The 26,761-nt window shown below is 39.9% G+C and overlaps 1 protein-coding gene across 1 annotated transcript; it reads left to right on the top strand.

Annotated features, from left to right (window-relative positions):
* Positions 1-383: 383 nt before the first annotated feature.
* On the top strand, positions 384-20,380 carry LOC127436750 (solute carrier organic anion transporter family member 1C1-like). The gene is made up of 15 exons (XM_051691081.1): positions 384-444; positions 913-1,033; positions 2,551-2,692; positions 5,303-5,435; positions 7,878-7,984; positions 8,081-8,233; positions 9,030-9,128; positions 9,597-9,797; positions 10,325-10,489; positions 10,638-10,833; positions 11,200-11,365; positions 14,266-14,450; positions 15,259-15,323; positions 19,676-19,793; positions 19,884-20,380. Exons 2-15 carry the CDS (start codon positions 926-928, stop codon positions 20,107-20,109), a joined length of 2,064 nt encoding a protein of 687 aa, XP_051547041.1. The 5' UTR covers positions 384-444; positions 913-925; the 3' UTR covers positions 20,110-20,380.
* The last annotated feature ends 6,381 nt before the right edge of the window (positions 20,381-26,761 follow it).

The following is a 26,761-nucleotide window of genomic DNA, read 5'->3' as shown; positions in this document are numbered from 1 at the left end:
TTTTCATCATTGCTACATAAAAATTATGTGTCACAATTCTGGATGCAAAAAATAATATATACGCCAATTAGTGTAGATAATCAACTGATAAAATAACTTTATCATGACATGCTACGCAGTTACTCATACCATGACATACGAGTTTGGTCACAATTCATACCACACATAATCAATTCACCTCATTAATATATAAGAATTACTATTAAAAATTGCAAGTGTGTCACTTGATGTCAAATGGATCCTGCTTTGGGCCCCTGACCTTTCCCAAGTTGAGTGGCCCTGATGTTGAAAGGATTATTGATCAATGCTAGTTAATGGTTAGTGCTGATCTGTTCGATGGCTCTTGGGTAAATATAAAGTCCTCCAGTAAGTTTTGGAGAACCCTCTTTTGGCCATTTCCCAACTGTCTCTTCATGTGAATACAGCTCAGACTGAACTGGACACGTAAGTATTTGGATTATGTGAAATAAAGGTATTGCAATGTTTGTAATATGATGTACATATTTGATTCCTTTCTATTTTGACAGGCTGGACTACACTTTTATAACAAAGTCTGTAATAAACAGGAGAGTTTAGTCTTACATAGGTATAAAGTATAAATTTAGATTTATTTATTAATAGAGATATGTTTTGCAGTCCGTGGTGTAGGATTGTATGCTATGTTTTTACATACTGTAAAACGCAATGTAAAAAAAAAAGTGGTTACACGCATTTATCTTAAGGTGCCATTTCTACTTAATCTGACCCATTAAAAATGGCTTTTGTGTCTAAAGTCTAATGTATTCAGGTTGAATTAGTCACATTGTTATTATTATTATTATTATTATTTACTATCTTTTTTACTTTACATTTATTATATCTATTTATTCTATGTATTATATATTTTACTTTTTCCAATTTTTTTTTTTGTAGATAACCATTCAGCATGACAGCAGAGAGCAGGCCAGAGGGGTTCACTGATCCCCAGCCAATGGAGTATTCAGACATTAATCAGAAAAAGGCTCAAGCCAAATGCTGCTCGCTGAATCTGAAGGCAAGACACATAAAAGCATATGGTTCATCTTTATAACAACCACTGTAACATTTCTATTTGTGTATGTTTAAGAGTAGAAAAGTATTTTTTTTACTATTAAATAAAATAGAATACTAATTGTAATTTACACATCATAATAAAGTACTGATTATACAATTTGAAATATAACAATAACTCAGTTCTTTTTCAAAGTGAGACACAATTTTATGAAACGTAGTCTGTACCCAATGTAGGCTTTTCATTTCTGTCATTGTAGTCTGTTATTGTAGAATTGTAAAATAATAATAATAATAATAATAATAATAATAATAATAATAAAATTCAAATAATTTTGACTACTGTATTTACCATACAAAGTCCATATAAGCTCAGGGAGAAATTTGTATTATTGCTGAATATTTCTGTAGAGTCAGTGGCCCTCAAAAGTATTTGGACATTTACAGTAAGTCACACTTTAAAATATCTGAATCTCATTGAATTAGATACCAAATATCCAACCAAGTGGAATCTGCAAACAAATTATACTAGACCAACTGGACCCAAGGTTATCTTTATTGGATGTATGAAGTTAGTTCCTCTCAAGTTCACACAGGTGTCTTAGCATAATAAATACAGGTGTAGTTCATATTGACTGTCGACATGTTCCACTAACATTTGACAACCAGAAATTGTCACAACACTTTTTCATTTAAAGCAGTATGTATTTTAATTTAAAACCTAACAAATTATTTTTGTATTTTTTGTATGTAATACAGTGTTTTGTATGTACATTACTGTATTTTCCTTGAAAAGGAAAATCATATTCTTTTGAATGACTTTTGCTTTTTTAAATTGAAGATTCAACATAAGAACACAAGCAAAGCACTGAAAAAATCTAAATTTTGATGGTCAGTTAAACCACACTCACGTATGGAATATGTTTCCATAATATCTGACAAAAAGAAATTCAAACAATATTTACTCACCCCCATGTCATGCTGTTTCATGTAGATCACAAATTAAAAAAAAAAAAAAATGTATGAATCATTACACAGCTCTTGTCATACAACGACCATTTATAGTGAACACATCTGTCAAGCTCCAAAACGCACCATAAAGGTGTTCTGATAATACATTAGTCATATAATACATTTGTGTGAGGAACAGACATACATTTAAATGGTTATTTTCTAATAATGTTCCCCTCCGCCAAAGCTTATATACTGTATAACTCACATTCAAAAATTACATCACATTCCGTTACTGCACATGTGAGAACCAATGCTATTTTGGCATTAATGATGTCAACAACTAATTTTTATTTATTTATTTTTTATCAAGACATGTACGTAAGCTATATATGAGATTTGGTGAATACAGCATATTGTTAGCATACATGTTTGGAATGACATGAGGTAGTAAATAATTACTAAATTTTCGATTTAGGGTTATTATTTTAAATCTTCTGAGATCTTCTTTAAATCTTTTAACTCTTCTTAATTTATTCTCTTCCTCTCTTCTGCCCATGTATTGGGAAGATTTTCATTGGAGTGCTCGCCTTCTCTTTTTTCTCCAAATCCCTGACGGGTAGTTACACCAAAAGCACAATCACTCAGATTGAGAGACGGTTTGAGATCCCGAGCTCAACAGTTGGCATCATCGATGGCAGCTTTGAAATGGGTGAGTTGAGATGTGTCGAACACTGATGAGAAATGAGGGCTCATTCTGAAAGCAACACACATTAGATGAGCACTTATATCAGTGTGTCAGACAACTAATGCTGTAATGTGAGTGAATTACTATTCAAACTATCTAAATAAAGTTCTGAGAGAGTTGATTGATTGGTGATTTGCTGTAAAACTTCTGTCAAACTCGTTATTGTGCCATAAAGCAACACATTCCATGAAATAACTAGGAACAATTTACCCAGAACATTTCTGTCATTATTTACTTACCTTGATGCCATTGTTAAACCTGTATGTTATTTTATCCATGGAACACAAAAGGATCATTTTTATAGAATCTTCAAATAAAGCTTTTATCCATAAATCAACACTTTATTGACCAGATGACGCGGATATGAATAAGTAGGTGTACAGGTGTACCTAATAAAGTGGTCACTGAGTGTGTATATATAGTCCATATGACTTGTGTGCAAATTTAATTATATAGCTCTATATTAAATGTTAGTCAGGGGGATGAAAGACCCATGGGCAGTGAGTTCAGGCAATAACAGGTTAATTGAGAACAGCACACGACAGTAGGAGAACAGCTGAGACTGGGCTGGATCGGTGATTGCCAGGGCAGAGTAGAGACTCCCAGGAATCTGTGGTGGGGGAGGCCTGCAGGAGCAATAATAAAGTCAATGTTACTGGCAAGATTTATAAATAAACTCTGCCCAGGTAAGCTGCTGGCACCACAAGGAGAGGTTCTGAGAAGCCAGACAATGGAGTATGTGCTTGGGATCCTGATTGATCCGCTCAATAACCAGAAGAAAGATTAACCGAGGCCCCAAGATACCTGAAAAACACCACATATATCATGAGGCTGTGAAAGTGGAAGACATGGTTCTCAACAGCGGCCACCATCTCCGGAACTGGCTGCCTTTGAAGATCAGTCCACCACTGTAAGAGCAACAGTGTTGCCCAGGGACAAAGGCAGCCCTATCACAAAATCCAAGCCAATGTGTGACCAGGGTCTCGAATGCAAATATAATGGTTAGAGAAGGTTTGCTGGGTGCCAGTTAGAGGACTTGTTGACAGTATGGACCAAGCAGGCCAGAACAAAACGATGCATGTCACACACCATAGATGGCCACTGCTGCCGAATGATGGACATGGTGCACCTAATTCCCATGTGGCAAACAACCTTGGAGGCATGACCCCACTGGAAACAAGTGGACCAGACCAAAAATCATTTCATGAAAAGTAGATGCATTATGCATCCCTCCGGATCTGTCACCGACTGCAGCGCCCACTGTATCTGTGACTTGATTTCCCAGACAACCACTTCAGGAACCATTTTAGACAGTAGGATGGTGTCTGGGGGATCGGGGCCATCAAACATGTATGCTCAAAGCATGTTGGGCTTGAGGTTCATGGACCGTGTGGTACAAGGTGGTAAAATTTAACTGCATGAAGAAGAATGTCCAACAGGCCTGCCTGGAGTTCAACCTTTGACAGTACTCCAAGTTCTGGTGACTAGTTCAAAAAAGGGCTCCCTTGAACCCTCCAGCCAGTGACGCCACTCCCACAAAGCCAACCTAATCTCCAGCAGCTTACGGTTGCCAATGTCATTGTTCCACTCTACCTGTGTCAAATGATGGAAGAAGAAGGCACAGTGACACCTTCCCATCCTTGGGGGACAGCTGGGAGAGAACCGTTCAAGCACCAACCTCTGATACATCGACCTCCACCACAAACTGACGAGATGGGTCAGGAATATTGAGAATGGGAGTTGAAGTAAAACAAGCTTTAAGACTCACAAAAGCAGACTGGGCCTGGCGGGACCAAAACAAAAAAATGGATTTAGTGGAGGTCAGACTCATATTAGAGGCACAGCTACAAGGCTGTAGATCTTTATAAAATGCCTATAGAAATGATAAAACCTCCCAAAAACAATCTGGGGTTGGCCAGTCGGAAATTGTTCACACAGACAAACATAAAAACAGTTTTACTACAGCACATGACTTGTAAATGAATACATTTTAACCTTTACATTGCATAACCAATTACATTTAAAAGCTTGTTTAGGTGCAATCGAATTGCAAGGTAGGTCAACGGATAGAGCGTTGTACTTGCGATGCAAAGGGTTTGAGTTCTAAAGAGCACACAACTTGACATGTGAGCCAAAGCTCAACACATCACAAAATGACGTGGTTGCTTCGGCAGTTGTGCTTTTCATCGCACATATGCATTTATGACACAATATGTGAAGTTTTAATTTAAGGTTTGGGGTAGGGATGTCTTTGTTTTTTTGTTTTGTTTTTTAACTCAATAGAGCATTCACCTTTCATCTGTATTTCATTTCACATTTGCTTTGTATTACAATATCATTTAGGTTTATTGTAGAGATGTACATTTTGTTGATTTAAAACAGGATTAACCATTAACCTTAAAAAAATCTCATCTGTTTGGGAGAAAACTTAACTTGCTTTTAGTGGACAACTCACTTCTCAACTGTCACATTACTTGCAAGAAGCCACGTTTTATCATTTTGTTAAAAATATAGCCACAGTCAGATAATTTTTATGAGATCAGACTGAAATATTGACAGTGAAGTTTGTTGCAGGTAATCTGTTGGTTATTACTGTGGTAAGCTACTTTGGTGCTAAGTTTCACAGGCCCAAGATCATTGGAGCAGGAGCCCTGCTGATGGCTGCCGGAACGCTGTTAATGGCGCTACCACACTTCTTGATGGGCCGGTGAGTAACATTCATACTTGGGATATGCCCGAAGTGCGATGTTAAATTCCTGACCTGAAGTGATGATTTCACGTCGGAGCACGTCTATCCATCTTTTAAAGTTGAACACATTTATATTCACATCAGCGATTTTGGAAATTATCTGGTTAAAACTTTATTCAGAAAAAAAGTTGAAATGCTGCATAAAGGTTTAAATGCTCCACAGAGTATTCATCTATTAGGAATATTCCTCCTTATGTAAAATGAAGAAACTGAAACATGCCCCATCTTTTTTTTTCTTCTTTAAACTGTGCTAACTCTGGTAAGGCGCTATATAATTTAACATTATTATCATTTTTAACTAAATAATGGTGTCTTATCTTAAAACATTCCTGATAGATTGATGGGACTTTCACCTGTTTGTAGGCTATATTGATTTGATTTTCATTTCTTTTAATGTTTGAATTTGTATTTCATGCAAAATGTTTGCTTGACATTTCATATTTTGCTTGACACCTCTTGCCTTCAGAATAATGTTGTTATACATGCACAGACAAACAAAACTTATGTTTCATGCAGATATTAATATTAATAACAGGAGAAACCAAAGTTAAAAAACATATTCCACAGTTAATGTAGCCTACAAATTCAGCTTCATCTGGTAAGAAAAAAAAGAATAAAATAATATATTTTTTAAATAATTATAATAATTATAATAATAAAAATAATTATTATTATTAGGCCATTATTATGAAAAGGCATATTCAAGGCCTATTTTCTTAATAGAAACTATAAATGTAAGAGTACCATTTAAAAATGTTTTGTTTTGATGCACTTCTGGTTTAAGCCACACCCGGTTCTATCCAAATACAGAGACAGATAAAGATCATTTTGTCATATGAACAGATACAGATAATGGCTTTGCTGCACACCCCTAATTCATACTGAAACTTAATGAAATGTTCTGGGTTCAATACAAGTGATGCTCTATGGACAGCATCTGCAAAATGCTGTCCATTACCAGAGACAATAATTTCGACTCGCATGTCAATTTATAAAAACAAACAAAAATAATGTTTACATTAATGCACTACAATTGAAGTCTATAGGGCAAATGTTAAAAAGCACAATTAAATTTGTTTTGCCATATGACTAGTGTAATAAAATCATTTACTAACTTTGTCTGTGAAAAGTATCTCATATTTCAACTATGTAAAGCCCAAGTTACTGTTCCATTATCCACACGATGATCCTAGAAAGGAACTGTTTAGAGAAAAAACCTGATACTCTGAATTTTGACAGTAATGCATAATCAGAAGTTCATCCTTCTAGAAAAGTAGTCCCACTGCTAAAAGGATGATTTAGACTAGTGATCGACTGAAATGATTTGTTTCTTCAATGGCCAATTCCAATACTGATGTCTACAGAGCAGGATGGCTGATATAAATGCTGATAAACATAAAACAATTTAACAACAACAATTCAGATATACACAAAATTTCTACAGTGAAACAAACACTTATTTTAAGCAAACTTTACTCAAAGTTACATAAAAACCTTGAAAACAGAAAGTGTTGACTATCCATTGACAAATCTATTGATAGACTTTGGAACTGACACAAGGGAAAGTTAACACTTCTGTAAATTGGCCAAGCGAACAAGGTTATCGTCCGATGCTCACAGAATGGCCAAATATTGGCCAATAAATCGGCCTGGCCTAAATATCGGTCTATCACAAATTTAGACATACATAATAATGTTTTATTTTTTTTAATCATTTTTGTACTAAATAATTAATATAAGTGCTTTATCAAAACAAGCTACACATTTATGCTTTGAACCCTCTGGTACAGTTGCCTCAGAGTCTTTCATTGTAAGTTGCATTATTGCAAAAACAATTACATTTTTCACACTGGTGGACAAGTCAAAATTGTATTCTGTGGTAATTAACAGCATGACACAGATGTTAATTTTAATTAAACCTAGAACAATCCTTAACCAATTGCTTCTCATGTTTATTATTGAAACTACTTTTTATTATCTCACACTGGCTTTAGAAAACTGTGTTCATGTATGTGTGTGTGTGTGTGTGTGTGTGTGTGTGTGGGCGGGTTTGGGTGGTTTACGGGGACATTTTTTTTTGGGTTACAAACGAGTAATTACTAGGGTATTATGCTATAAATGTGGTTTATGAGGACATTTCTAGTGTCCTCATAATTCAAATCGCTTACTCGATAAACTATGTTTTATTGAAAATGTAAAAATTCTGAAAGTTTTTTGTGAGGGTTAGGTTTAGGGTTAGGGTTAGGAGATAGAATCTATAGTTTGTACAGTATAAAAATCATTATGTCTATGGAGAGTCCTCATAAGGATAGCCACACCAACATGTGTGTGTGTGTGTGTGTGTGTGTGTGTGTGTGTGTGTGTGTGTGTGTGTGTGTGTGTGTGCGTGTTTTCTGACAGGTACAAGTACGAGACAATTGCTGCCCGCACTAATGATGCTAATAATTTCACTTGGAGATCCCCCTGCTCACCCAATACACTGAATGTCTTTCAACAGCCTATTCCTGGTAATGCTTGTGGCTGTGTGCGGGAATGCATGTGGGTGTACCTGTGGTAATACTTTTAAAATGCAGCCTGTTGCAAAATAACACTGTGTTTTATAGGATGTCAGAAAGGGGAGGAGGAAGGCTCGCCTATGTGGGTCATTCTGCTAGCAGGGAACATTATCCGTGGGATTGGGGAAGCCACCATTGCCCCTCTGGGAATATCATTCATAGATGACTATGCACGCCCGGAAAACTCTGCTTTTTACATTGGTGAGAAAATGATTAGACAGCTGTTCCTGGCTGTGTGTTCCAGAGGATCTCAATATTAGAAACAAACAGCTTAAGTTTAATTTTAACAAGGTGCCTAATTATTACAGTCTGATTTTAACAGATTAAGCAGCACTTTTTAGCACAGATTGTTTTTTAGTTTGTTTGTTTTTTCTCCCCTTTTCTCCCCAATTTGGCATGCCCAGTTCCCAATGCAATCTAGGTCCTCGTGGTGGCGTAGTGACTCACCTCAATCCGGGTGGCGGAGGGCAAATCTCAATTGCCTCCGCATCTGAGACCGTCAATCCACGCATCTTATCACTTGGATTGTTGAGCGTGTTACCGCGGAGACCTAGCGCGTGTGGAGGCTTCACGCTATTCTCCGCGGCATCCATGCACAACTCACTACGTGTCCCACCGAGAACGAGAACCACATTATAACAACCACAAGGAGGTTAACCCAAAAAACTATTGAAGCTGTCAGAAATCATGCAGCTTGCAGAAAAGTGTTGTTGCTTATTTTACATGTTAAGAGGGTCTTTACATAAAAGCCTAAAAAAGCATAGCAGCATACTAGGGCTGTTTAATTCTAAGAGTCAGATAGATGGAGGAAAATGGTCATATAAAACCATATTGGTACAAAAAAAACTTGCATTTAGGGATAAAAAATAAAATAAAAAAATATGATGCCTCACATCACACCAGATTACCCATGTTCATTGTGTTATTCATGTTTGAAAAAGTTACCTGCAATCTTCAGTCAGTTATTTCTTTCTCTTCCGTGGCAATTGTTCTGTAGGGTGTCTGCACACAGTTGGAGTGATTGGGCCACTGTTTGGTTACTCGCTTGGATCTCTGTGTGCTAGTCTTTATGTGGACATTGGCTTAGTGAACCAAGGTGAGTTTGGGCAGTGTTTAGAGATTTTTTTTACAATAACAGCCAAATTAAAATTTTAGTGGTCACTAACAAAGCATACCAAAAAGCACCATTGGATAAGCATGGATTTGTGAACCTGTGCCAAAAAAAATGCCATGTTACTTAAGACATATACCATGGTTGTACCATGGTATACTTTGAAGCTAATTCTTTGATGTTAATACCATTGTACATTAACATGATAATCAGTCTGTACCGTAGAATATATCAAAGTACTGTGGTATCATCTGATACCATCCCAGTACTTTTTTATTAGGTAATAATGTCCAATTCGATAGAATCTGTTACAGTATAAACATTAAAGATTAAAGGCTGTTGTTGAATATTACTATGCACCACCGTTATTTAACATACATTTTTTGTGTATTTTTATATGTACTGTATATTTTGTATATTTCTCTCTATATACGTTACAATCTCATTCGTCAGAGAGTGTGACCATCACCCCTCAGGACTCTCGTTGGGTTGGGGCATGGTGGTTGGGTTTTGTGGTTGCGGGCGGTCTGACTCTTCTTGCTGCTTTGCCTTTCTGGTTTCTGCCAAGAGCTCTACCTGAAAACCCCCAAATACCTGAAACAGACCCCCCTTCAAACCAACACCAACACACAGGCCTTACAGAAATAGCAAAAGGTATGACAACCTTACACATGAAGCAAGGATTAAATATCATTCAAGCCTCATTAAATCTTTTTAACTGAGTCTATACGGATGGTTTATGTTTGATTGATTGTCTTGCAATATACATAGTCTAAGAATCTAAGTCAAATACAGCGAATAACTTACTCAGTATGCTTGATTAAGCCATAAGGTACGGGAGGCTATACATGCTATCTTGTGATATAGTCACAGCTAAAGGCCATTGTTAGGCACCAGAGGCACTACGCAAAACTAAATATAGAGTAACGTTAAACGGAACCCTACAAATCAACTAAATATTTACAGAAGCCTCCAACAAGGAGGAATAAAAAATAAATAAACTGATTGAATGACATACAGTAAATATCTCATGTTTGCATGACAGACTTAAGTCATTTGGACATATATGTTGATGTTGACATTTACATTTGTTTACATTCATCATATGTTAATTTGAGGATAACACTATTTATAAGATAAATGAGCTTGTTCTAAAAAATGTCTGTTTGCTTTTATTGCAGATTTTTGGCCATCTCTGAAATGTTTGTTCACGAACAAGATTTATTTTCTGTACTTGATTTCCAATGTTGTGATGTTTAACGCCTTCGTCATAGTTATAACATACACACCCAAGTACTTGGAACAACAGTTTGGACAAAGCACATCCAAGACCAACTTTCTCATAGGTGACAGCAATACTGAGGCCACAAAACTTCCCACTGCCATGATTACTTAAAATATCTGCATTTTAACATCCGTGATAAACTGACGAGCATTTTTTTTTTTTTTTTTTTTTTTGGCTTTGTGTGTGTTTATATGTGTTTTTGTATGTAGGAGTGACTACTATGCCATCTGTGGCTCTGGGTATCTTTCTGAGTGGTGTGATAATGAAGAGATTTAAATTGGGTCTGCTGGGAGCTGCTCGAGTGGCGTTCTTCACCTCTGTCACTGGATTGCTTTGCACACTGCCTAACTTTGGTCTCAGCTGCGAAAATCTGGATGTCGCTGGGGTCACAGTGCCCTTTCAAGGGTGCATTAATCTCTTTTTATTTTCATTATACATATCATGATATTTCAGTATTTAGCATTAAGTAGTGGTCACATTACTAAAGTAACAGACTGACTTGGTGACATTACTAAATGCGTTGAAAAAAAAAAATCTTAATCAGTTTTACCTAAACAGCCATTCAAATGCATTTTAAGAGCACAAATTGCATAATTTATTTAGATTTGTTTTCAATTAATATATCTTGAATTGAAGGTTTATTTGTCTTGTTTTAAGCTTAAATCTAATCAAAATTTTGTAAGAATTATGCTTAAAGCAAGAAAATTAAATTGCCAGTGGGCTAAGAAAAATCAAAACCTAATTCTATTCTGTATGATGTTTTTGTGGCAGATCCAACAAAGTTCGGAATATAGGTAGCAGTTTATTGTCTTCCTGCAATGCAGAATGTAAGTGTCCTGACACTCAATGGGACCCAGTGTGTGGACAGAATGGAGTCACCTATATCTCTCCCTGCTACGCTGGCTGCAATTCCACCCTTGGCAACGGTCTAAATATGGTAAACAATGGCCCATTTACTCTTGACCTCATATACTCCATATGATATACCAGACTGATCTCATAGTGAAATCAGAAACATCAGGTTGACTTTTCTTTAGTTGAAATCGTGCTTACCAAAATTCGAAACACTGCCCCCAGTGGCCAAAGCGGTAAAAGTATATGAGCATATGGGCATGTATTAGCTCAATTTTCTGGGTTAAATGTTCACAGAGGGGGCCAAAAGCAAGTTGTGAACCAAGTTGTTTCCCACGCTGCTGACGCAACGTGCCTCCGGTTGCACCTCAGGGTAAGGTAAACATGCCGGAGCCAATGTGTCTGATAGGAAATAATGATGGGAAGTTTGATTCATTTCCATGAACCGGTTATATCAAATGGTTTGTTTCAATGAACCCGTTCAAAGAACCGATTCACCAGTTATTTTATGTCATCACATAATGATGTCACCATTAAGTAATTCTGCATCCCAGTGTCATGCTATAGATGCTTAAACACTCAAATAAAGCTATAAGTGGGCACATATTGCAGATTAATACTTTTTTTCTGTTGAGTTATTAATTAGGGTGTTTATTGTCATCAGTGTTTCCTTCAGCAATCTTGCACATTGAATACAACTGACAGATATTGATGAGGTTTTGGATACTTCTCCTTTATTTTGCACCTAAAGCACCCAATACAGTCAGTGATGCATAAACGCAGAGAGGTTCTGTGTGTTTACAGAATATAAAGAGAATAAACTAGTCTTATCTTCCCCTTTTTACAGAAACTATGATCCAGCTCATTACATAGTTAAATTAAATTACATTTCTCAGCTGAAGTTTTGATAAAAATAAATAATAAAAAATTAAAATTAAATAAAGTTGTAAGCATGTTTCCAGTACATTTTATTTGTTATTAAAGAAACTTACATCCTTGGATGGAATAGTCCAGGGCAGGGCCAGCGGAACAGTCCACAACTGGGCTGGGGAAGTTGTTAGGCTGGGAACAGACCAGGGAGGTGCTGGTAGGACAGACCAGAAGGGGGCCGGCAGAACAGGAATGCATGGAACAGACCATTCAGGCGCCCGCTGTCAGAGCAGGAAGGCAAGGAACAGACCAGGGGTTGCCAACGGGACAGAACAAAGGCAAGGAACAAACCAGGGAGGTGCCATCAGGACAGATCTGAGGGGGGCCAACAGAGCAGGAAGGCAAGGAACAGTCCAGAGGGTTGCTGGTAGGACAGAGGGGCCATAGTGAAAGTGGGTGCCTCCACAGGGGCTGAATCTTCTGGTCATCGAGCACATCCCAATCGACGGGCTTGTCGAGTCCACCAAGTTGTGTCAAGTTGTATCAGACTGGCCTCTCCAAAGCCAGGCCGATGCACTGCATCAAGAAGCGACCGGCCGTACACCCCAATGGGGCAATAGCCCTGATGGCAATTCTGAAATGTAGGGGCCAGGGGCATGTATCTGAAGGCCAGCTCACGCCGGACCAGTGCTGGGCAAAGCACAAGAACCATGCCTGCTGAGTTCAGTAGTTGTTATGTCAAGACTGGGACACAGAGAAGGAATCAGAACATGTGACTACTCATCTTTGAATAAAGAACATATTTACAGTACGTTTAATGTGTTATACTTTCTGCTGTTCTGCAGAATGCATTAGAAACATTAATTTCACCCTCTCTCTCGCAAACCCTCAGCACAAACATGCTCACATCTGCAGCTCAATCATCGGTTATTCGGACATATCCGAATCTAAAAAAAGATCGTTCTCAGTTCAGTGTAGTGTTGACTCGAGAACTGTCATGACCAGATCATCATACATTGATAAAATGGTAACACAATTAAGTCATAAACATATTTCCAGAATTTATTTTTTATATACAGTATATACAGTACATACTTTCTGCTGTTCAGCAAAATGTATTAGAAACATTCATTTCGTCCCCCTGAATGAAACCCTCGGCATACGCATGCTCAGTATCAGCAGCTCATCATCAGTTCTCAGCATGTCGGACATGTTTGAAAGAGGCTGTTCTAAGTTCAGTGTACTGTAGACTTGAAAACTGTTGCAACCAGAGCATTCAGTCTGATTTGCAAGCTAGTCGGAGCGGTTCATTGCAAGGAAGAGTTTGCAAAATTATACATCACTAGTTCTAGGATCATAGTACTATGGGTTATCGGCTCATTTCAAGTCGAGAGTGAGCTATGATTGAGTAACATGTGGATCTGTCCACTGTTCCAAATGATTCAGTTTGATTTGGTAAACAGTTTTAAACAATTCAGTGAAAAGAACCGGTTCAAAGGAATGATTCATTCATGAACCAGACATCACCAAATAGAAGATGCTGCTTGTCGGTGAGTCGGCATAACATGGCTGATCCAAGGGTACCAGAACTCTCGGAAAGAACATGCTGACTTCCTGTGTGGTCATGTTGGATATACCAGTGATATACTTTTCCACCAAATGTTAAATGCTAAACAGTTAAATATAGTTACATTTTAGACTGCAGTTTATTTTAAGGGAGTAGTTAAATTAAATTCGGTCAACATTTAATCACCCTCATGTTGTTCCAAATCCATATGACTTTTTTTTTCTGTGGAACACAATAAGCACACTAATAAGCACTACTCATACTTTAGCTCTTTGTGGATACAACTGCACGGAGCAGTACACAATTTACATTGCGGCATAAACAGATTTTTGTGAAAAGATCTTATGCCATGTGGTGGTGTATTTGCAGTCCATTAACACAAGAAAACTTGGCCAAACGGAATTGTAAAAATAATGGTGATGCCCTATGTTCCATTTGTTGACCAAACAGTTATACTGGGTACTGATAGCTAATGTATTAGTTTATTTTTTGTTGTACTTATTGTATTGTTTTGCGTGTTTTTTTTTTTTTTGTGTTTGTCTCCTAAGACTTTCCATGGTTGTACCTGTATCCAGAGCTCAGGTTTGAGTGAGGGGAACTCCTCTGCAGTGCTTGGACAGTGTTCACGAGAGAGAAGCTGCTCTAGAATGTTCTACATCTTTCTGGCACTGCAGTCTATCAGCTTCTTTGTGTACTGTCTGGGCAGCACCCCTCTCTTCATCATATCACTGAGGTTCTGTTTAATAATTTTCCATCATACTATCATCATGCAACAGTTAAACTTTTTTACTTTGTTTTGTAGTACACTGTTGCCAGAAGTTTGCTGCTATTCACCGATAGTGTACTACAGTGTACTTCGGTGGCTGTATAAGGTGGTAGGATAAAATAAGGTGGTTTTTAAACTGTCCAGAGACCAGTTTCCTTAAGAGTTCCATTCATCCAAAAACACTGTCGGTTTAATTATTACATGATTAGGCTGCAATGCAGCTGCTCATGTTTTTGAATGCAACCAGAGTTTGTATAAGACAACCCTAACAAAATTTGTTGTTGTTGCTATTGAATCATGCATGCAATAACGTCAGAAGAAAAATGTTTGATACTAGATGACATCACTACGGCTGGTTACATTTGTGAGTGCGAATGCAAGAGGGTTAAGCTCTCCACAGGTGTCCTGTTCCTCATAAGAGTTCTCATCTAGAAAGTTACTAAGGGAAATGTACTGGGACCGTAGGTGGGAAAGGGGCTTATGATTTTGTGGTTCCAAGATTTGGCTTGGGTCTCTCCCTCAGTCCTTTGTCAATTTAACTGACGAAAATCATAAGTGTTAATGCCTAGAAAAAGTTAAAACACTCCTTCCCCCATCAAGTTTCAACAGGTATCCATAGCAAAAATAGTGAATGAATCTGCAGAGGTTTATTGCTATAGGGATTAGGGATTGTTCAAATTGAAGTAATAGAAAATTAATGATGACTTAACAAGCATACAAATATTAGTCATTATATGCATATTATGAAGTGTTTGATAAGCACTTATTCTTCCAGGTGTGTGGAGCCCAAGCTAAAGTCTCTCTCAGTGGGCATGTTACTGCTTGTTTTACGAGTGTTGGGTGAGTACACTTACAATAAATATTTACAGACTGCTGTTAATACTGTACTTTAAGTTAAAGGTGCATTTTGTTTACATTTATATTTAATACTTTCTCTGTCCTTCGATTACACTAATGAGCCCCATTTCCTTGGACTATTAAATTATCCCAAAATTGATGAAAATACTGCTTACGACATTGGTGGCCCCATCTCTTCATCAGAAATACTGAGCCAATCATGCCAATGGAAAAGGGGAAATCTATTGGACCTGATGGCTTTACACCCCTGGAGTCATAATGGATTTGAGGGCATCTTCGTTGTGGCATAGTTCATAAACTTTTCCTCTATGCAGATTAACTTTTAGTTTTCATCGCCAACCCAGTTTCATCCCTACTCAGTCTTGATCATTCTTGATAAATTCAGTCAACTATCAGGGTATAAAATGGTTGATTTTTTGTTTGATCCAGGGCAAAGAATCTCCTCCAATCCATATTTCCTTTTAAAATAGCATCTAGCAAATTTAAATACTTTGGGTTTTTCTTTACTCATTCATACAAGGATGTCTTTGTTAACATTTTTCAGCCATATCTATCAGAGATAGATAGATGGGGTGTAGCGTAGTGGAGTCTCTGAGTGTGAGGGTGTAGATCCAAATGCAGTTCATTAAAGAAAAAGTACAATACAAAACAAAGAAAGGCTCAGATGAGACAAAAACTAGAACATAAACTCACACTGAATAATTCCAACAAAGGACAAGATCTGATAAAGAACTCAGGGGAGCACAGGGATTAAATACACAGGGAACTAATGGGAAAACAAGAAACACCTGCAATTAACAAGCACAAGAACCAATGAACAAAGAAAAGGAAAAAACTACAAAACCCATAAACAAACTTAAGAAAATAAGTGAAAAATAAACATACATACAGACCTCTAGTGGTCGCCAGAGTAACCCTTACACAGACTCCCCCCCCCCCCCCCCTCCAGAGCAGTGGATCCAGATGGATCTGGAGACCATGGAGGTTTGGGTGGAACAGTAGACCACAGGGGCTCGGACTGAGCAGGAGACCACTGGAGATCTGGTGGGAGGCCAGAACAGCAGGGCGGACCAGGTGTGGCAACAGGAGACCACTGGGGATCCAGAGCGAATGCTCGAGACCATGGGGAATCAGGAGTGGATGCTTGAGTCCACAGGGGATCAGGAGCAGATGCTGGAGACCACGGGGGATCAGGAGTAGATGCTGGAGACCACAGGGTATCAGGAGCAGATGCTGGAGACAAAGGGTATCAGGAGCAGATGCTGGAGACCATGGGGGATCAGGATGACGGCCAGGAGGCGAGTGTCAACCAGGCAGATGGCCAGGAGACCAGGGTGGACTAGGTGGATGGTCAGGAGACCAGGGTGGATCAGGCAAACTTCCAGGAGACCAGGTTGGATGGTCAGGAGACCATGGTGGACTAGGCGGATAGCCAGGAGACCAGGGTGGACCAGGCGGACAGCTAGGAGTCCAGGGCGGACCAGGCAGAGAGCCAGGTGTCCAGGATGGACCAGGCGAGGCAGAAGGTGACCACTGGGGATCCGGCTGATGTCCACGTGACCAGGGTAGACCAGGCGAAGCAGCAGGTGACCACTGGGAACCCGGCAGACGGCCATGAGATGCTGGCAGTGTCTAGGCAACAGGAGATATTGACAGGGTCCAGACAACAGGGGACTCAGAGGGCTCAGAGGTGAGAGTAGCTGTGGGCTCAGAGGTCAGGACAACAGGGAGCTCAGAGGTCAAGTTAACATGGAACTCAGAGGGCTCAGAGGTCAGGGCAGCTGGGGACTCAGAGGGCTCAGAGGTCAGGGCAGCTGGGGACTCAGAGGGCTCAGAGGTCAGGGCAGCTGGGGACTCAGATGTTCAAAGGTCAGGGCAGCTGGGGACTCAGATGGCTCAAATGTCAGGGCAGCTGGGGACTCAGATGGTTCAAAGGTCAGGGCAGCTGGGGACTCAGAGGGCTCAGAGGTCAAGGCAACAGGGGATCCTGAGGTCAAGGCCATATGAGGCTCAGAGGTCAAGCAACATGGGACTCAGAGGGCTCAGAGGTCAAAGCAGCTGGGAACTTAGATTGTTCAGTGGTCAAAACAGCTGGGGACTCAGAGGTCAGAACAGCTGGGGACTCAGAGGGCTCAGAGGTCAGGGTAGTTGGGAACTCACAGGGCTCAGAGGTCAGGGAAGCTGGGGTCTCATAGGTCAAGGTAGCTGGGGAATCAGATGACTCAAAAGTCAGGTCAGCTGGGGCCTCAGAGGGCTCAGAGGTTATGGGATATGAGGACTCAGAGGCCTCAAAGGTCAGAGCAGCTGGGAACTCAGAGGGCTCGGAGGTCAAAGCAGCTGGGGACTCAGAGGTAAGGGCACTAGGGGACTCAAAGATCAAGGCACTAGGGGACTAACTGATCAAGCACTAGGGGACTCAGAGAGCAAGACACTAGGAGACTCTGGGGGCAGAGCCGCTGGAGCAGAGTCACTGAAGTCTCTGGGGGAGGAGCCATTGGAGACTCTGGGGGCGGAGCCGCTGGAGATTCTGGGGGTGAGGCCGCAGGAAGCGGAGACTCAGAGGGAAAGGTCAGGGCAGCCAGTGACATAGAGGGCATGGTCAGGGCAGCCAGCGACATAAAGGGTATGGTCACCTTTGTCCCAGGCCCGGGCTTGGGGGGGGGGGTTGTCCACTGAAAGGCTGTTCCATATTGTAGAGCGCATCCAAACGCAGTCAGCGGGAGACGTGATTATAAACACGGAGACAGTGCGCAACAGCGAAAGCGAAAGCCACCGGGTAGCACATGTTGATGGACCCCCCCCCCCACCCGTTGAACAACTGACAGATCCCCACCTTCCACGCTGGACCGAAGTTGAGACCACCGAGGCAGTGACCACCAAAGATGAGACCAACAGGACCACCGAGGTCGGGACCACTGGCAGGGACCACCAAAGTTGAGACCACCAGGACCACCTATGTGACTGCTCTGGGTTAGCAGCCACAGAGGGAGTAGAGGCTGCTTCTGGAGAAGAGGGAGCTGCAGCGGCCTCTAGCGTCTCTGGGAAATCAACACCTTTTCTCCCTCTCTTCCTCCTCTTCTTGGAGGACACAAGCTGAGGTAAGTCAGGCATGGACTCAGGCATGGAATCAGTCATCTCACCCACTGTAAGATCTGATCCCTCTAAATACATGGCAATGTCAATAAATGTGCCAGTGACCATCCCACTCTGCCACCTGGCATATCAGACTGGGTGGGCTCTTCCAGACCATGCCTAAAAATGCCCTTTATCACTACCTGTATCCCATTTCACAAGATTGGAAAGATCACAATGTCAGCCACATATTCCTCTATGGGGAGAGCTCCTTAATGGAGGCAAAGGAGGTTTACTGCTGGATCCATAGGAGGCCAGTTCTTCTGTAACATAGTGGCGACTCTGAGAGTGAGGGTGTGGATCCAAATGCAGTTTATTAAAGAAAAGGTAAAATACAACTCAAATCAAGGCTCAGACAAGACAAAAACCAGAACAACCACTCACACACTAAATGCATCCAGCAATAGACAAGAACTGACAAAGAACATAGGGGAACGCAGGGATTAAATACACATGGCACTAATGAGAAAACAAGAAACAGCTGGAACTTATAAGCACAAGAACCAATGAACAATAACTACAAAACCCATAAGCAAACGAAAGACAATAAGTGAGCAATAGATATACATTGCTACCCCTAGTGGTCGCCAGGGTAACACGTACATGGGGCTCCTTCCCATTATCACTTATGGGCCATGTAAATTGGCTAACACACACGGGCAGGGGCAGATTCTATTTTTTATTTTTATTTTTTTAAGAGAGTTTAGGGCTGTCACAGAGACAACTGTGGTGTTCAAACACCTATTTCAATTACATCTGTCATGCTTAGAGACATTTTATGCACTTTTTGCAACATTGCAACAGCTTTTATGTGCAGTCAACGATAAGCAAGTCATTCATGGGTTGAAGAGTGTTAAGACAACAATTATTATTATTTTTTTTTTTTTTATGAAAAAGTTGTCTGGCATGTCAATTTCTGGCTCAACCAATAAGTTTGGGTTGGGACTACCTGTTTGTCCAACTAATGGAGATGGGGGAGTGTTTGTGAAACCTTTTTGGAAGCAATCATGGAAACAATCATTATTTTTGCAATTTCTGTGTTTGGTGTTGCTAATAGTGCAGAATTTACTTCACCTTTAAAAAAAAAACTGTTTTTAGCTAGAAAGCCCTTAAACTATTTCACAGAACTCTTTTGTCTTAGATGCCATATGCATTATGATCTGGCACAGCATTGCTTTTATTCCAATTTAATTTTGTTAAAGGTGGTATCCCTGCTCCTATTTATTTCGGTGCTCTTATTGACTCTACCTGTCTGAAATGGGGCAGTAAGAAATGTGGCGGAAGAGGAGCATGCAGAATGTACGACATTCAGACATTAAGGTGAGCAGAACTGGACAAATTTAGATTATTTAAGCATTACATTTGTAGAAGACATCTATAGGATGAAAATGTATCATTTACGCCTGTCAGGTTCTTGTTTCTGGGGCTGATTGGCTGTCTGCGAGTGCTTGGCTATGCTCTCTTCTGGATTGCAGTCATACAAATTAAGAAAAAAATACAGATGGACAAACGAGTGTCCAAGAACATAGAACTGCAGAAACCTGTGCTGTGTGATGCAAAACCTCAAAAGGCACTCAACGAATGTTCTGCTGAGGAAAATGATGAGGTTCAGAAACCTCTGAAGGAGGTTTTATAAAGACTCAAAGATGTATATAGTCTTTTCCCATGGCTTTTTTATGTCATCAAAACACAATGAAAAAGTTGTTAATCCAAATACAATAATGTTTTTGTTTTGTTTTGTTTTGTGTTTTTATTTTTCAGTTGAGATCTGTTGCTATTGAAATTCACAAACACAGAATAAAGGTATTTTTAACAATGGTTGTTTTGCTTTGCTTTGCATCTATATTTGTTAAGATCTGATCCTATTTAAATTCACAAACACAGAATAAAGGCATTTTTAATAATGATTGTCTTGTTTTGCTTTGCTGTGCTTTGCTTTGTGTCTGTGTTTGTAGAGATCTGATGCTGTTGAAATTGTTTGGTTTTGTGTCCATGTTTGTTGAGATCTATTGTTTTGAGATCTGATGTTGGGGAAATATATAAATATATATATATATATATATATATATATATATATATATATAGGCATTTTAATATTTTTATTTTATTTTTATGTTTGTTGAGTTCTGTTGCTGTTGAGAATCACAAACACAAAAAATAGGAATTTTTATAGGTATTAAGTATTTTTCCCTCGTTTTAACTCAGTATTGGGAATTTTTCACACTTTGAAATCAGAGAAAAAACACTATGGATTGAGACACATTTGTCACAAAAATATAGTTTGTGAAAAGCATACTGTTTTGTACCTGACATATGTACGTGTATTCATCAATAAATTGATGGTATATTGTAAATTATGCAGCAAGGTGGTCTGTTGAGATGCAATGGATACTTTGTAACACTTGGTTGCAGTACATTCCAGTAAAGGAACATGTGGTAGAATACTACAGTATACACAGTGGTGGTCCGTCAGAGGGAGGCTGAGCCTCATCAAAAATTTATTCAAAATGAACATAACAACAACAATTACCAATTAAACAGTTGTTTAATAATATATTCACCTATGAATGCATATAATGTAAAAAATAAATAAAAATAAAATAAAATAAAATACAAAATAAATTTAATTATTATATATATATATTTTTTTTATGTGTAACAGCCCAGGCGAGTCTACATCACTGTATGAATCGGTATGAATTCCAGAGGAGGCTGGCGGCATAATGCTTCCTCTCATTAGTAAACTGACCAATCAGAATGGATATTAAAATGAAGCAACATTATTTGTTTCCATATAAAAAGAGTCAGAAAAAGGCAAATTGGAGGCTAAATGAAAATCATTATCAAAGGTAACTTTTCAAGCCAATCAGCTGTGGCATGTATAAGTATCATGCTAGCACATCATCAAGCCTGCTTGTGATTAACGCAATGCGACAGGTAAAGGAAGACTTTCAGATTTAGCCAAAAATATTTATTAAATCCAAATTGTTGAAGGATTTTTAAACTGATCATATATACATTCAACTCAGTGAAGGAGTTGTCAACATGAAAACATGGAACTGAGGCTACAGGAAGATGCTTGCTCCTATAAAAATTTTGTTTTTGCATTGTACGTTCAGTTTAATGTAGAAATTGTTGTTACACCACAGAAAACACAGGGAAAATAATGGATGGCTTCTCATTATTATGATTAGATCAATGTACTGAAACAATGGGTTCTATACTGACTTGACACTACACTTGACATTGTAATGAAAATGAATTGTGGTGGCAAAGCCTTGAACAGTTGCCCCAAACTGAATTTAGGCACTTAAACTACACATAAAATGGATTAAATTGGAATAGGTAACACAATATGCAAACAACTGAAGCTAGAGGTTTCTCAGAACAAATTTCATGTTTCTGAGGCATATTCGCAGCTACGTCTCTATGTGATTTTTTTAAGTGTATGTCAGTTCTTCTCAAGTTTACACAGGTGTCCTAACAGAGTAACCACAGGTGTAGTTCAGTACAATAACTAAGGACATGTTCCAATAACGAAGGGGTCTTCAACCTATTTTAGGCCAAGGACCACTTTCCATAAACTAAAGAGCTGCTCCGTTTCAGCTCCCATTCTTATTAACCCAGACCCATCTCATCAGTTCGTGGTGGAGGTTGATGTGTAGGAGGTGGGGGTAGGGGACATTTTGTCCCAGAGCTCTCTGTCAGATGAGAGAATGCACCCCTGCATGTTCTTTTCTCACCATCTTTCCCCAGAGAAACAGAATGACGACATCAGGAATGGGGAATTACTGGCTGTCAGTTTGGCGTTGGGGGAGTGGCGCCATTGGTTAGAGGGTTCGGGGGTCCCTTTTGCTGTTTGGACTGATCACAAGATAGACCACCTCCAAAACCACTATCTGTAGCTGGGTCTTCAAAGTCTTCTGCCTCTCCTTCACCAGCTACATCAGCCCATGCATGTTACCACTGTGGATCCATGAAACACCTCGCTAATGATCACAGTTGTCCTGCTGCATCGTCAAAGTGTAATAACTGTCAAAAAATCTGACATTTTTCGTAGGTGTGTCGCACACTCAGTACATGAAATTGACTTACTTGAGCTTCAGATCCTTTATATGCATGACTCGCTGTCTGATAAAATATGATGCACTTCTACTATTATGATTATGAAGTGCCACTGAGTTAACTGTGGTTTCTGGGTCTACCGTTTCCATCCTACCGAAATCTGTGTACGATGATGCACACTTCAAAAAAGATTACTTGCAGCCTCCAATCCCTGTACTTGGCTGCTTACCTGTCAGTGTTACCAAGGATGATGTCAACTGCACCACATCGGTCTTCATAGTTGAATCCAGCACTGCTCTGCTCTGAATTGATCTTAAAAAGGTTTTGCATCTACGCAATAAAGGCTGTTCTATTCTGCCAGCATCAGCGCCAACGTATGCTCTTGTTATGTGACTTTCTACTTCATCAGTTGCGCTGGGATGTGCCAAAGGCTTCGTGAACAAATAAAACATTTCTACAGATGTCAGTCCTGTACACCCAAAACTTCACGGCTTACCCTTGTCTGTTCTAAATGCTGTAAGTGAGGGAATTCACAGACTCCTCGAATTAGGAATCACAGAGAGGGTGGATGCATCACCATGGGTCTCCCCAGTTGTTGTTGTATGGAAAAGCAGGGTGGTATTCTTAGATTTGCAATAGCCCAACAAGGCTGTTATTACAGCTGTTATGTTACATGGAGCGACTGTCTTCTCTACAATTGATTTGGAGAGTGCGTATTTTCAGCTCCCATTACATGAAGAGAGCTGTGATCTGACTGCCTTCATCACCCATTAGGGCCTGTTTAGATTTTGAAGGGTACCTTATGGGCTAGCATCAGCACCCTCTACATTTCAGAATATGCTGGAAACAGTTTTGCAGTGACAGCCTAATGTGGATACCTATCTGGATGATGTTATTTTATGGGGTCACACACAAATTGAACACAATCGCACGCTCAAAGCCGTTGTTCAATGCAAACAAGAGGCAGGCCTACAGCTGAACAAATTAAAAAACAAGTCTGTGCTTACTTGGCCATACAGAGACTGCACATGGAATTCAACCTGATGAGGATTATCTCGGTGCAATTCTACATGCCCCGGCTCCAAAAGATGTGCACCAGCTCCGTTCCTTCATTGGACTGTTATCATGGAACAACAAATTCATGCCTAATTTTGCCATGGTAGTTCAGCCGGTATGTGCTTGCATCCAAAAAGGCACAGAGTTCAAATGGTCGGACGAGGCTCAGCAAAGCTTCGGTGCTGTTAAACAGTTGGTAGTCCAGAGACCTGCGTTGACATTATTTCACCCAGACTTTCCTACTTTGGTATTGACTGATGCTTGTGACTACGGGTTGGGTGCTGTACTCGCTCAGATTCACAAGGACATGAGACCCTATGAACACAAGTACTCAACGGTAGAAAAGGAAGCCATTGTATGTGTCTGGGCTGTTAAAAAATGGTGAACTTAATTGTGGGGCTGTAAATTTTTTCTGCGTACAGATCACCAAGCTTTAACTGTGCTCCTGACTTCTAAAGGCACTGACTGCGCCAGAATGCTGGGCAGCGCAATTGTTGTGCTTTAATTACGATGTGACTTACCACCCTTCTGCCTCCCCCTGCTTCTAATGAGGACTTCTCTGATGCCAAACCTGAATTCATTGCATTTTTGTCTTCGAAATGTCAGCTATGTCTCCTGCTGAGTTTGTTTCTGCCTCTGCACCCTGTTCTGAACAGAGTGCGTTATGCACACAAATTGCTTACGGGTGGTCTTCCTCTTCAGCTGCTGTGGATACAGTTCTGCGTCCATATTTTCAAATACGTGATGAAATGAGTGTGCAAAAGGACTATGTATTCAGAGGTTCACATCTTGTTGTTCATGTCTCGCTGCATCAAATTTTGGTGAAGTTGGCACACGAAGGCCATCAAGGAATTGTGCGCACAAAATAGAGCATCAGTTAACTGTACTGGTGGCCAGATATTGATTGTTTGGTCAAAGAGCAAATCAAGAACTGTCAAATTTGCCTGTCCTCTGACAATTCTGCTAGCCCCTCTGCTGTGCCACTGCAACCTGTTATATTGCAACCCACGCTATATTGTGTCTGGCAATGGATGCCAGTTCAAATCAGCTGAGTTTGCACATTTCACTGTACATGAAAGGAGCCATTGAAAGGGTCCATCACATGCTCAAAAGTTGCATTCTGTTTGCTGTTCTGAATGAAAAGCTGTGGAAACCAGTGGTCACTGACTTTCTTTAATTTTACCTTTCCACATCGCATTCTTCCTCGTGACTGTTTCTCTTTGAGTTGCTTTATGGCAGAAAGATGCACACTCATCTTAATGTCCTTTCTCCTCCCATCACTTGCAAGGATGCTCGTGTGCTGAGTCAGAGTGTTTCATCTCAACAAAGAAAAATGAAAACCTACATGGACTCTAGACAAATAGTTCGTACTCCTGACTTCAAAAAGGGAGATTGGGTGCGTATGTGCATTCCAACAAAAAGCACATTCAAGATTTTACAAACATCTTCAAATCATGCGAAAACTTAGTCCTTGTCTTACCTGTTACACTTACACTTACACAGGTACTACACTTACCTGTTGTCTGATGGGAAGAACTGGCTTGCTTTTCTCCTCACATGATCCATTGCACCTGCACCTGTTGTGGATGTTACTGACAATGAACCAGTGGACTTACCTATTCAGTTCACTCCACATCCTGCCCCTGAAGTTTAAGGAGCTAAATAAAAGACAAAAAAATGTGAATTTGAATTTTGTGAATTTGAATTTTAGACATGTGGCATTTTACAAAATTGAATTTCCCAATTGTTTTTGTGGGGTATTTTATAGATTTGTATTTTTAAACAGCAGATTTTGTGTTCTGAATGTTTTAGAGGTGAAATTAGCTGTAAATATTCAGATTTATAATCACCTCAAAAAATTGCAGCTGAAGAAGATATTCAATATTAAAAAATTCAATATAGAATTCAGTATTCTAAAATTCAGAATACAGAAACTTAGATCTTACAGAAAGTAGGCCAGAGGTCAAGCATCCGTGTTCCACAGGGAAAAGTAGAGGGTTTCAGAGAAGTTGAATGGAGCATTTTGGCCAATCACAGAGCTACAATGGCAATTCCAGCATTTGCAGTGAAAACATAAAATGTAACATATATCAAGTACCCATGACCACTATATATTGAACCATTTCAATTCATTATCAAAGACCCATATATCAGAAAACTTTCAGTCTAAATACATTTTCTTCCACTTTACATCAGAATAATCAGTACAAGAAGGAGCCCGATTCCAGCCTTGCTGAAGCACTCCCAGATCATCACCGATCCTCCACCACATTTCACAGTGGTGGTCCCTTCTCAAATGCTGGCTATAATTACAGTAGCTTGAAACAAGTCACAGACCAAAGCAATAGTCAGTCATCTATCAGAATAATCAGTAAAAGAAGGAGCCCGATTCCAGCCTTGCCAAAGCACTCCCAGATCATCACCGATCCTCCACCAAATTTCACAGTGGGTGTGAGACACTGTGGCTTGAAGGCGTTTCCAGGTCTCCGTCAAACCATTAGATGACCAGGTGGACAATCGGTGATGATCTGGGGGTCTTTGTGAAGGACGCATGAATCAAGCCACGTTAAGGTTATCCTGGAAGAAAACTTGCTTCCTTCTGCTCTGACAATGTTCCCCAACTCTGAGGATTGGTTTTCCAGCAGGAAAATTCTCCATGCCAAACAGCCAGGTCAATCAAAGTGTGAATGGAGGACCACCGGATCAAGACCCTGTCACGACCAGCCCAATCTCTAGACCTGAACCCCATTGAAAAACTCTGGAATGTGATCAAGAGGAAGATGGAAGGCCACAAGTCATCAAACAAAGCCGAGCTGCTTATATTTTTGTGCCAGGAGTGGCAGAAAGTCACCCAACAGCAATGGGAAAGACTGGTAGAGAGCATGCCAAGATGCATGAAAGCTGTGACTGAAAATCAGGGTTCCCTGTCTGTCACTCACTCGTGTTGTGTCAATGTAGTGACACTAGGGGTTCACTCTTGAGATCCCCAATCACCTTTGCTTTATTCAGAAAAGGCCAATGAAATTTGGTGAGTGGAATTTGCATGCCACTCTCCACCCCGGACATACGGGTATAAAAAGAGATGCCGTGCACCACTCATTCAGACTTGTTCTTCGGAGCCGAGCGCATATGTGTGTTCGTCCCGTCACCTCGCTATTTGCTGCTAA

Source organism: Myxocyprinus asiaticus, chromosome 47 (assembly GCF_019703515.2).
Source record: "Myxocyprinus asiaticus isolate MX2 ecotype Aquarium Trade chromosome 47, UBuf_Myxa_2, whole genome shotgun sequence".
NCBI lineage: Eukaryota > Metazoa > Chordata > Actinopteri > Cypriniformes > Catostomidae > Myxocyprinus > Myxocyprinus asiaticus.
The sequence above is the reverse complement of the archived record's forward strand: the minus strand, read 5'-3'. Positions and strand labels throughout refer to the sequence as shown.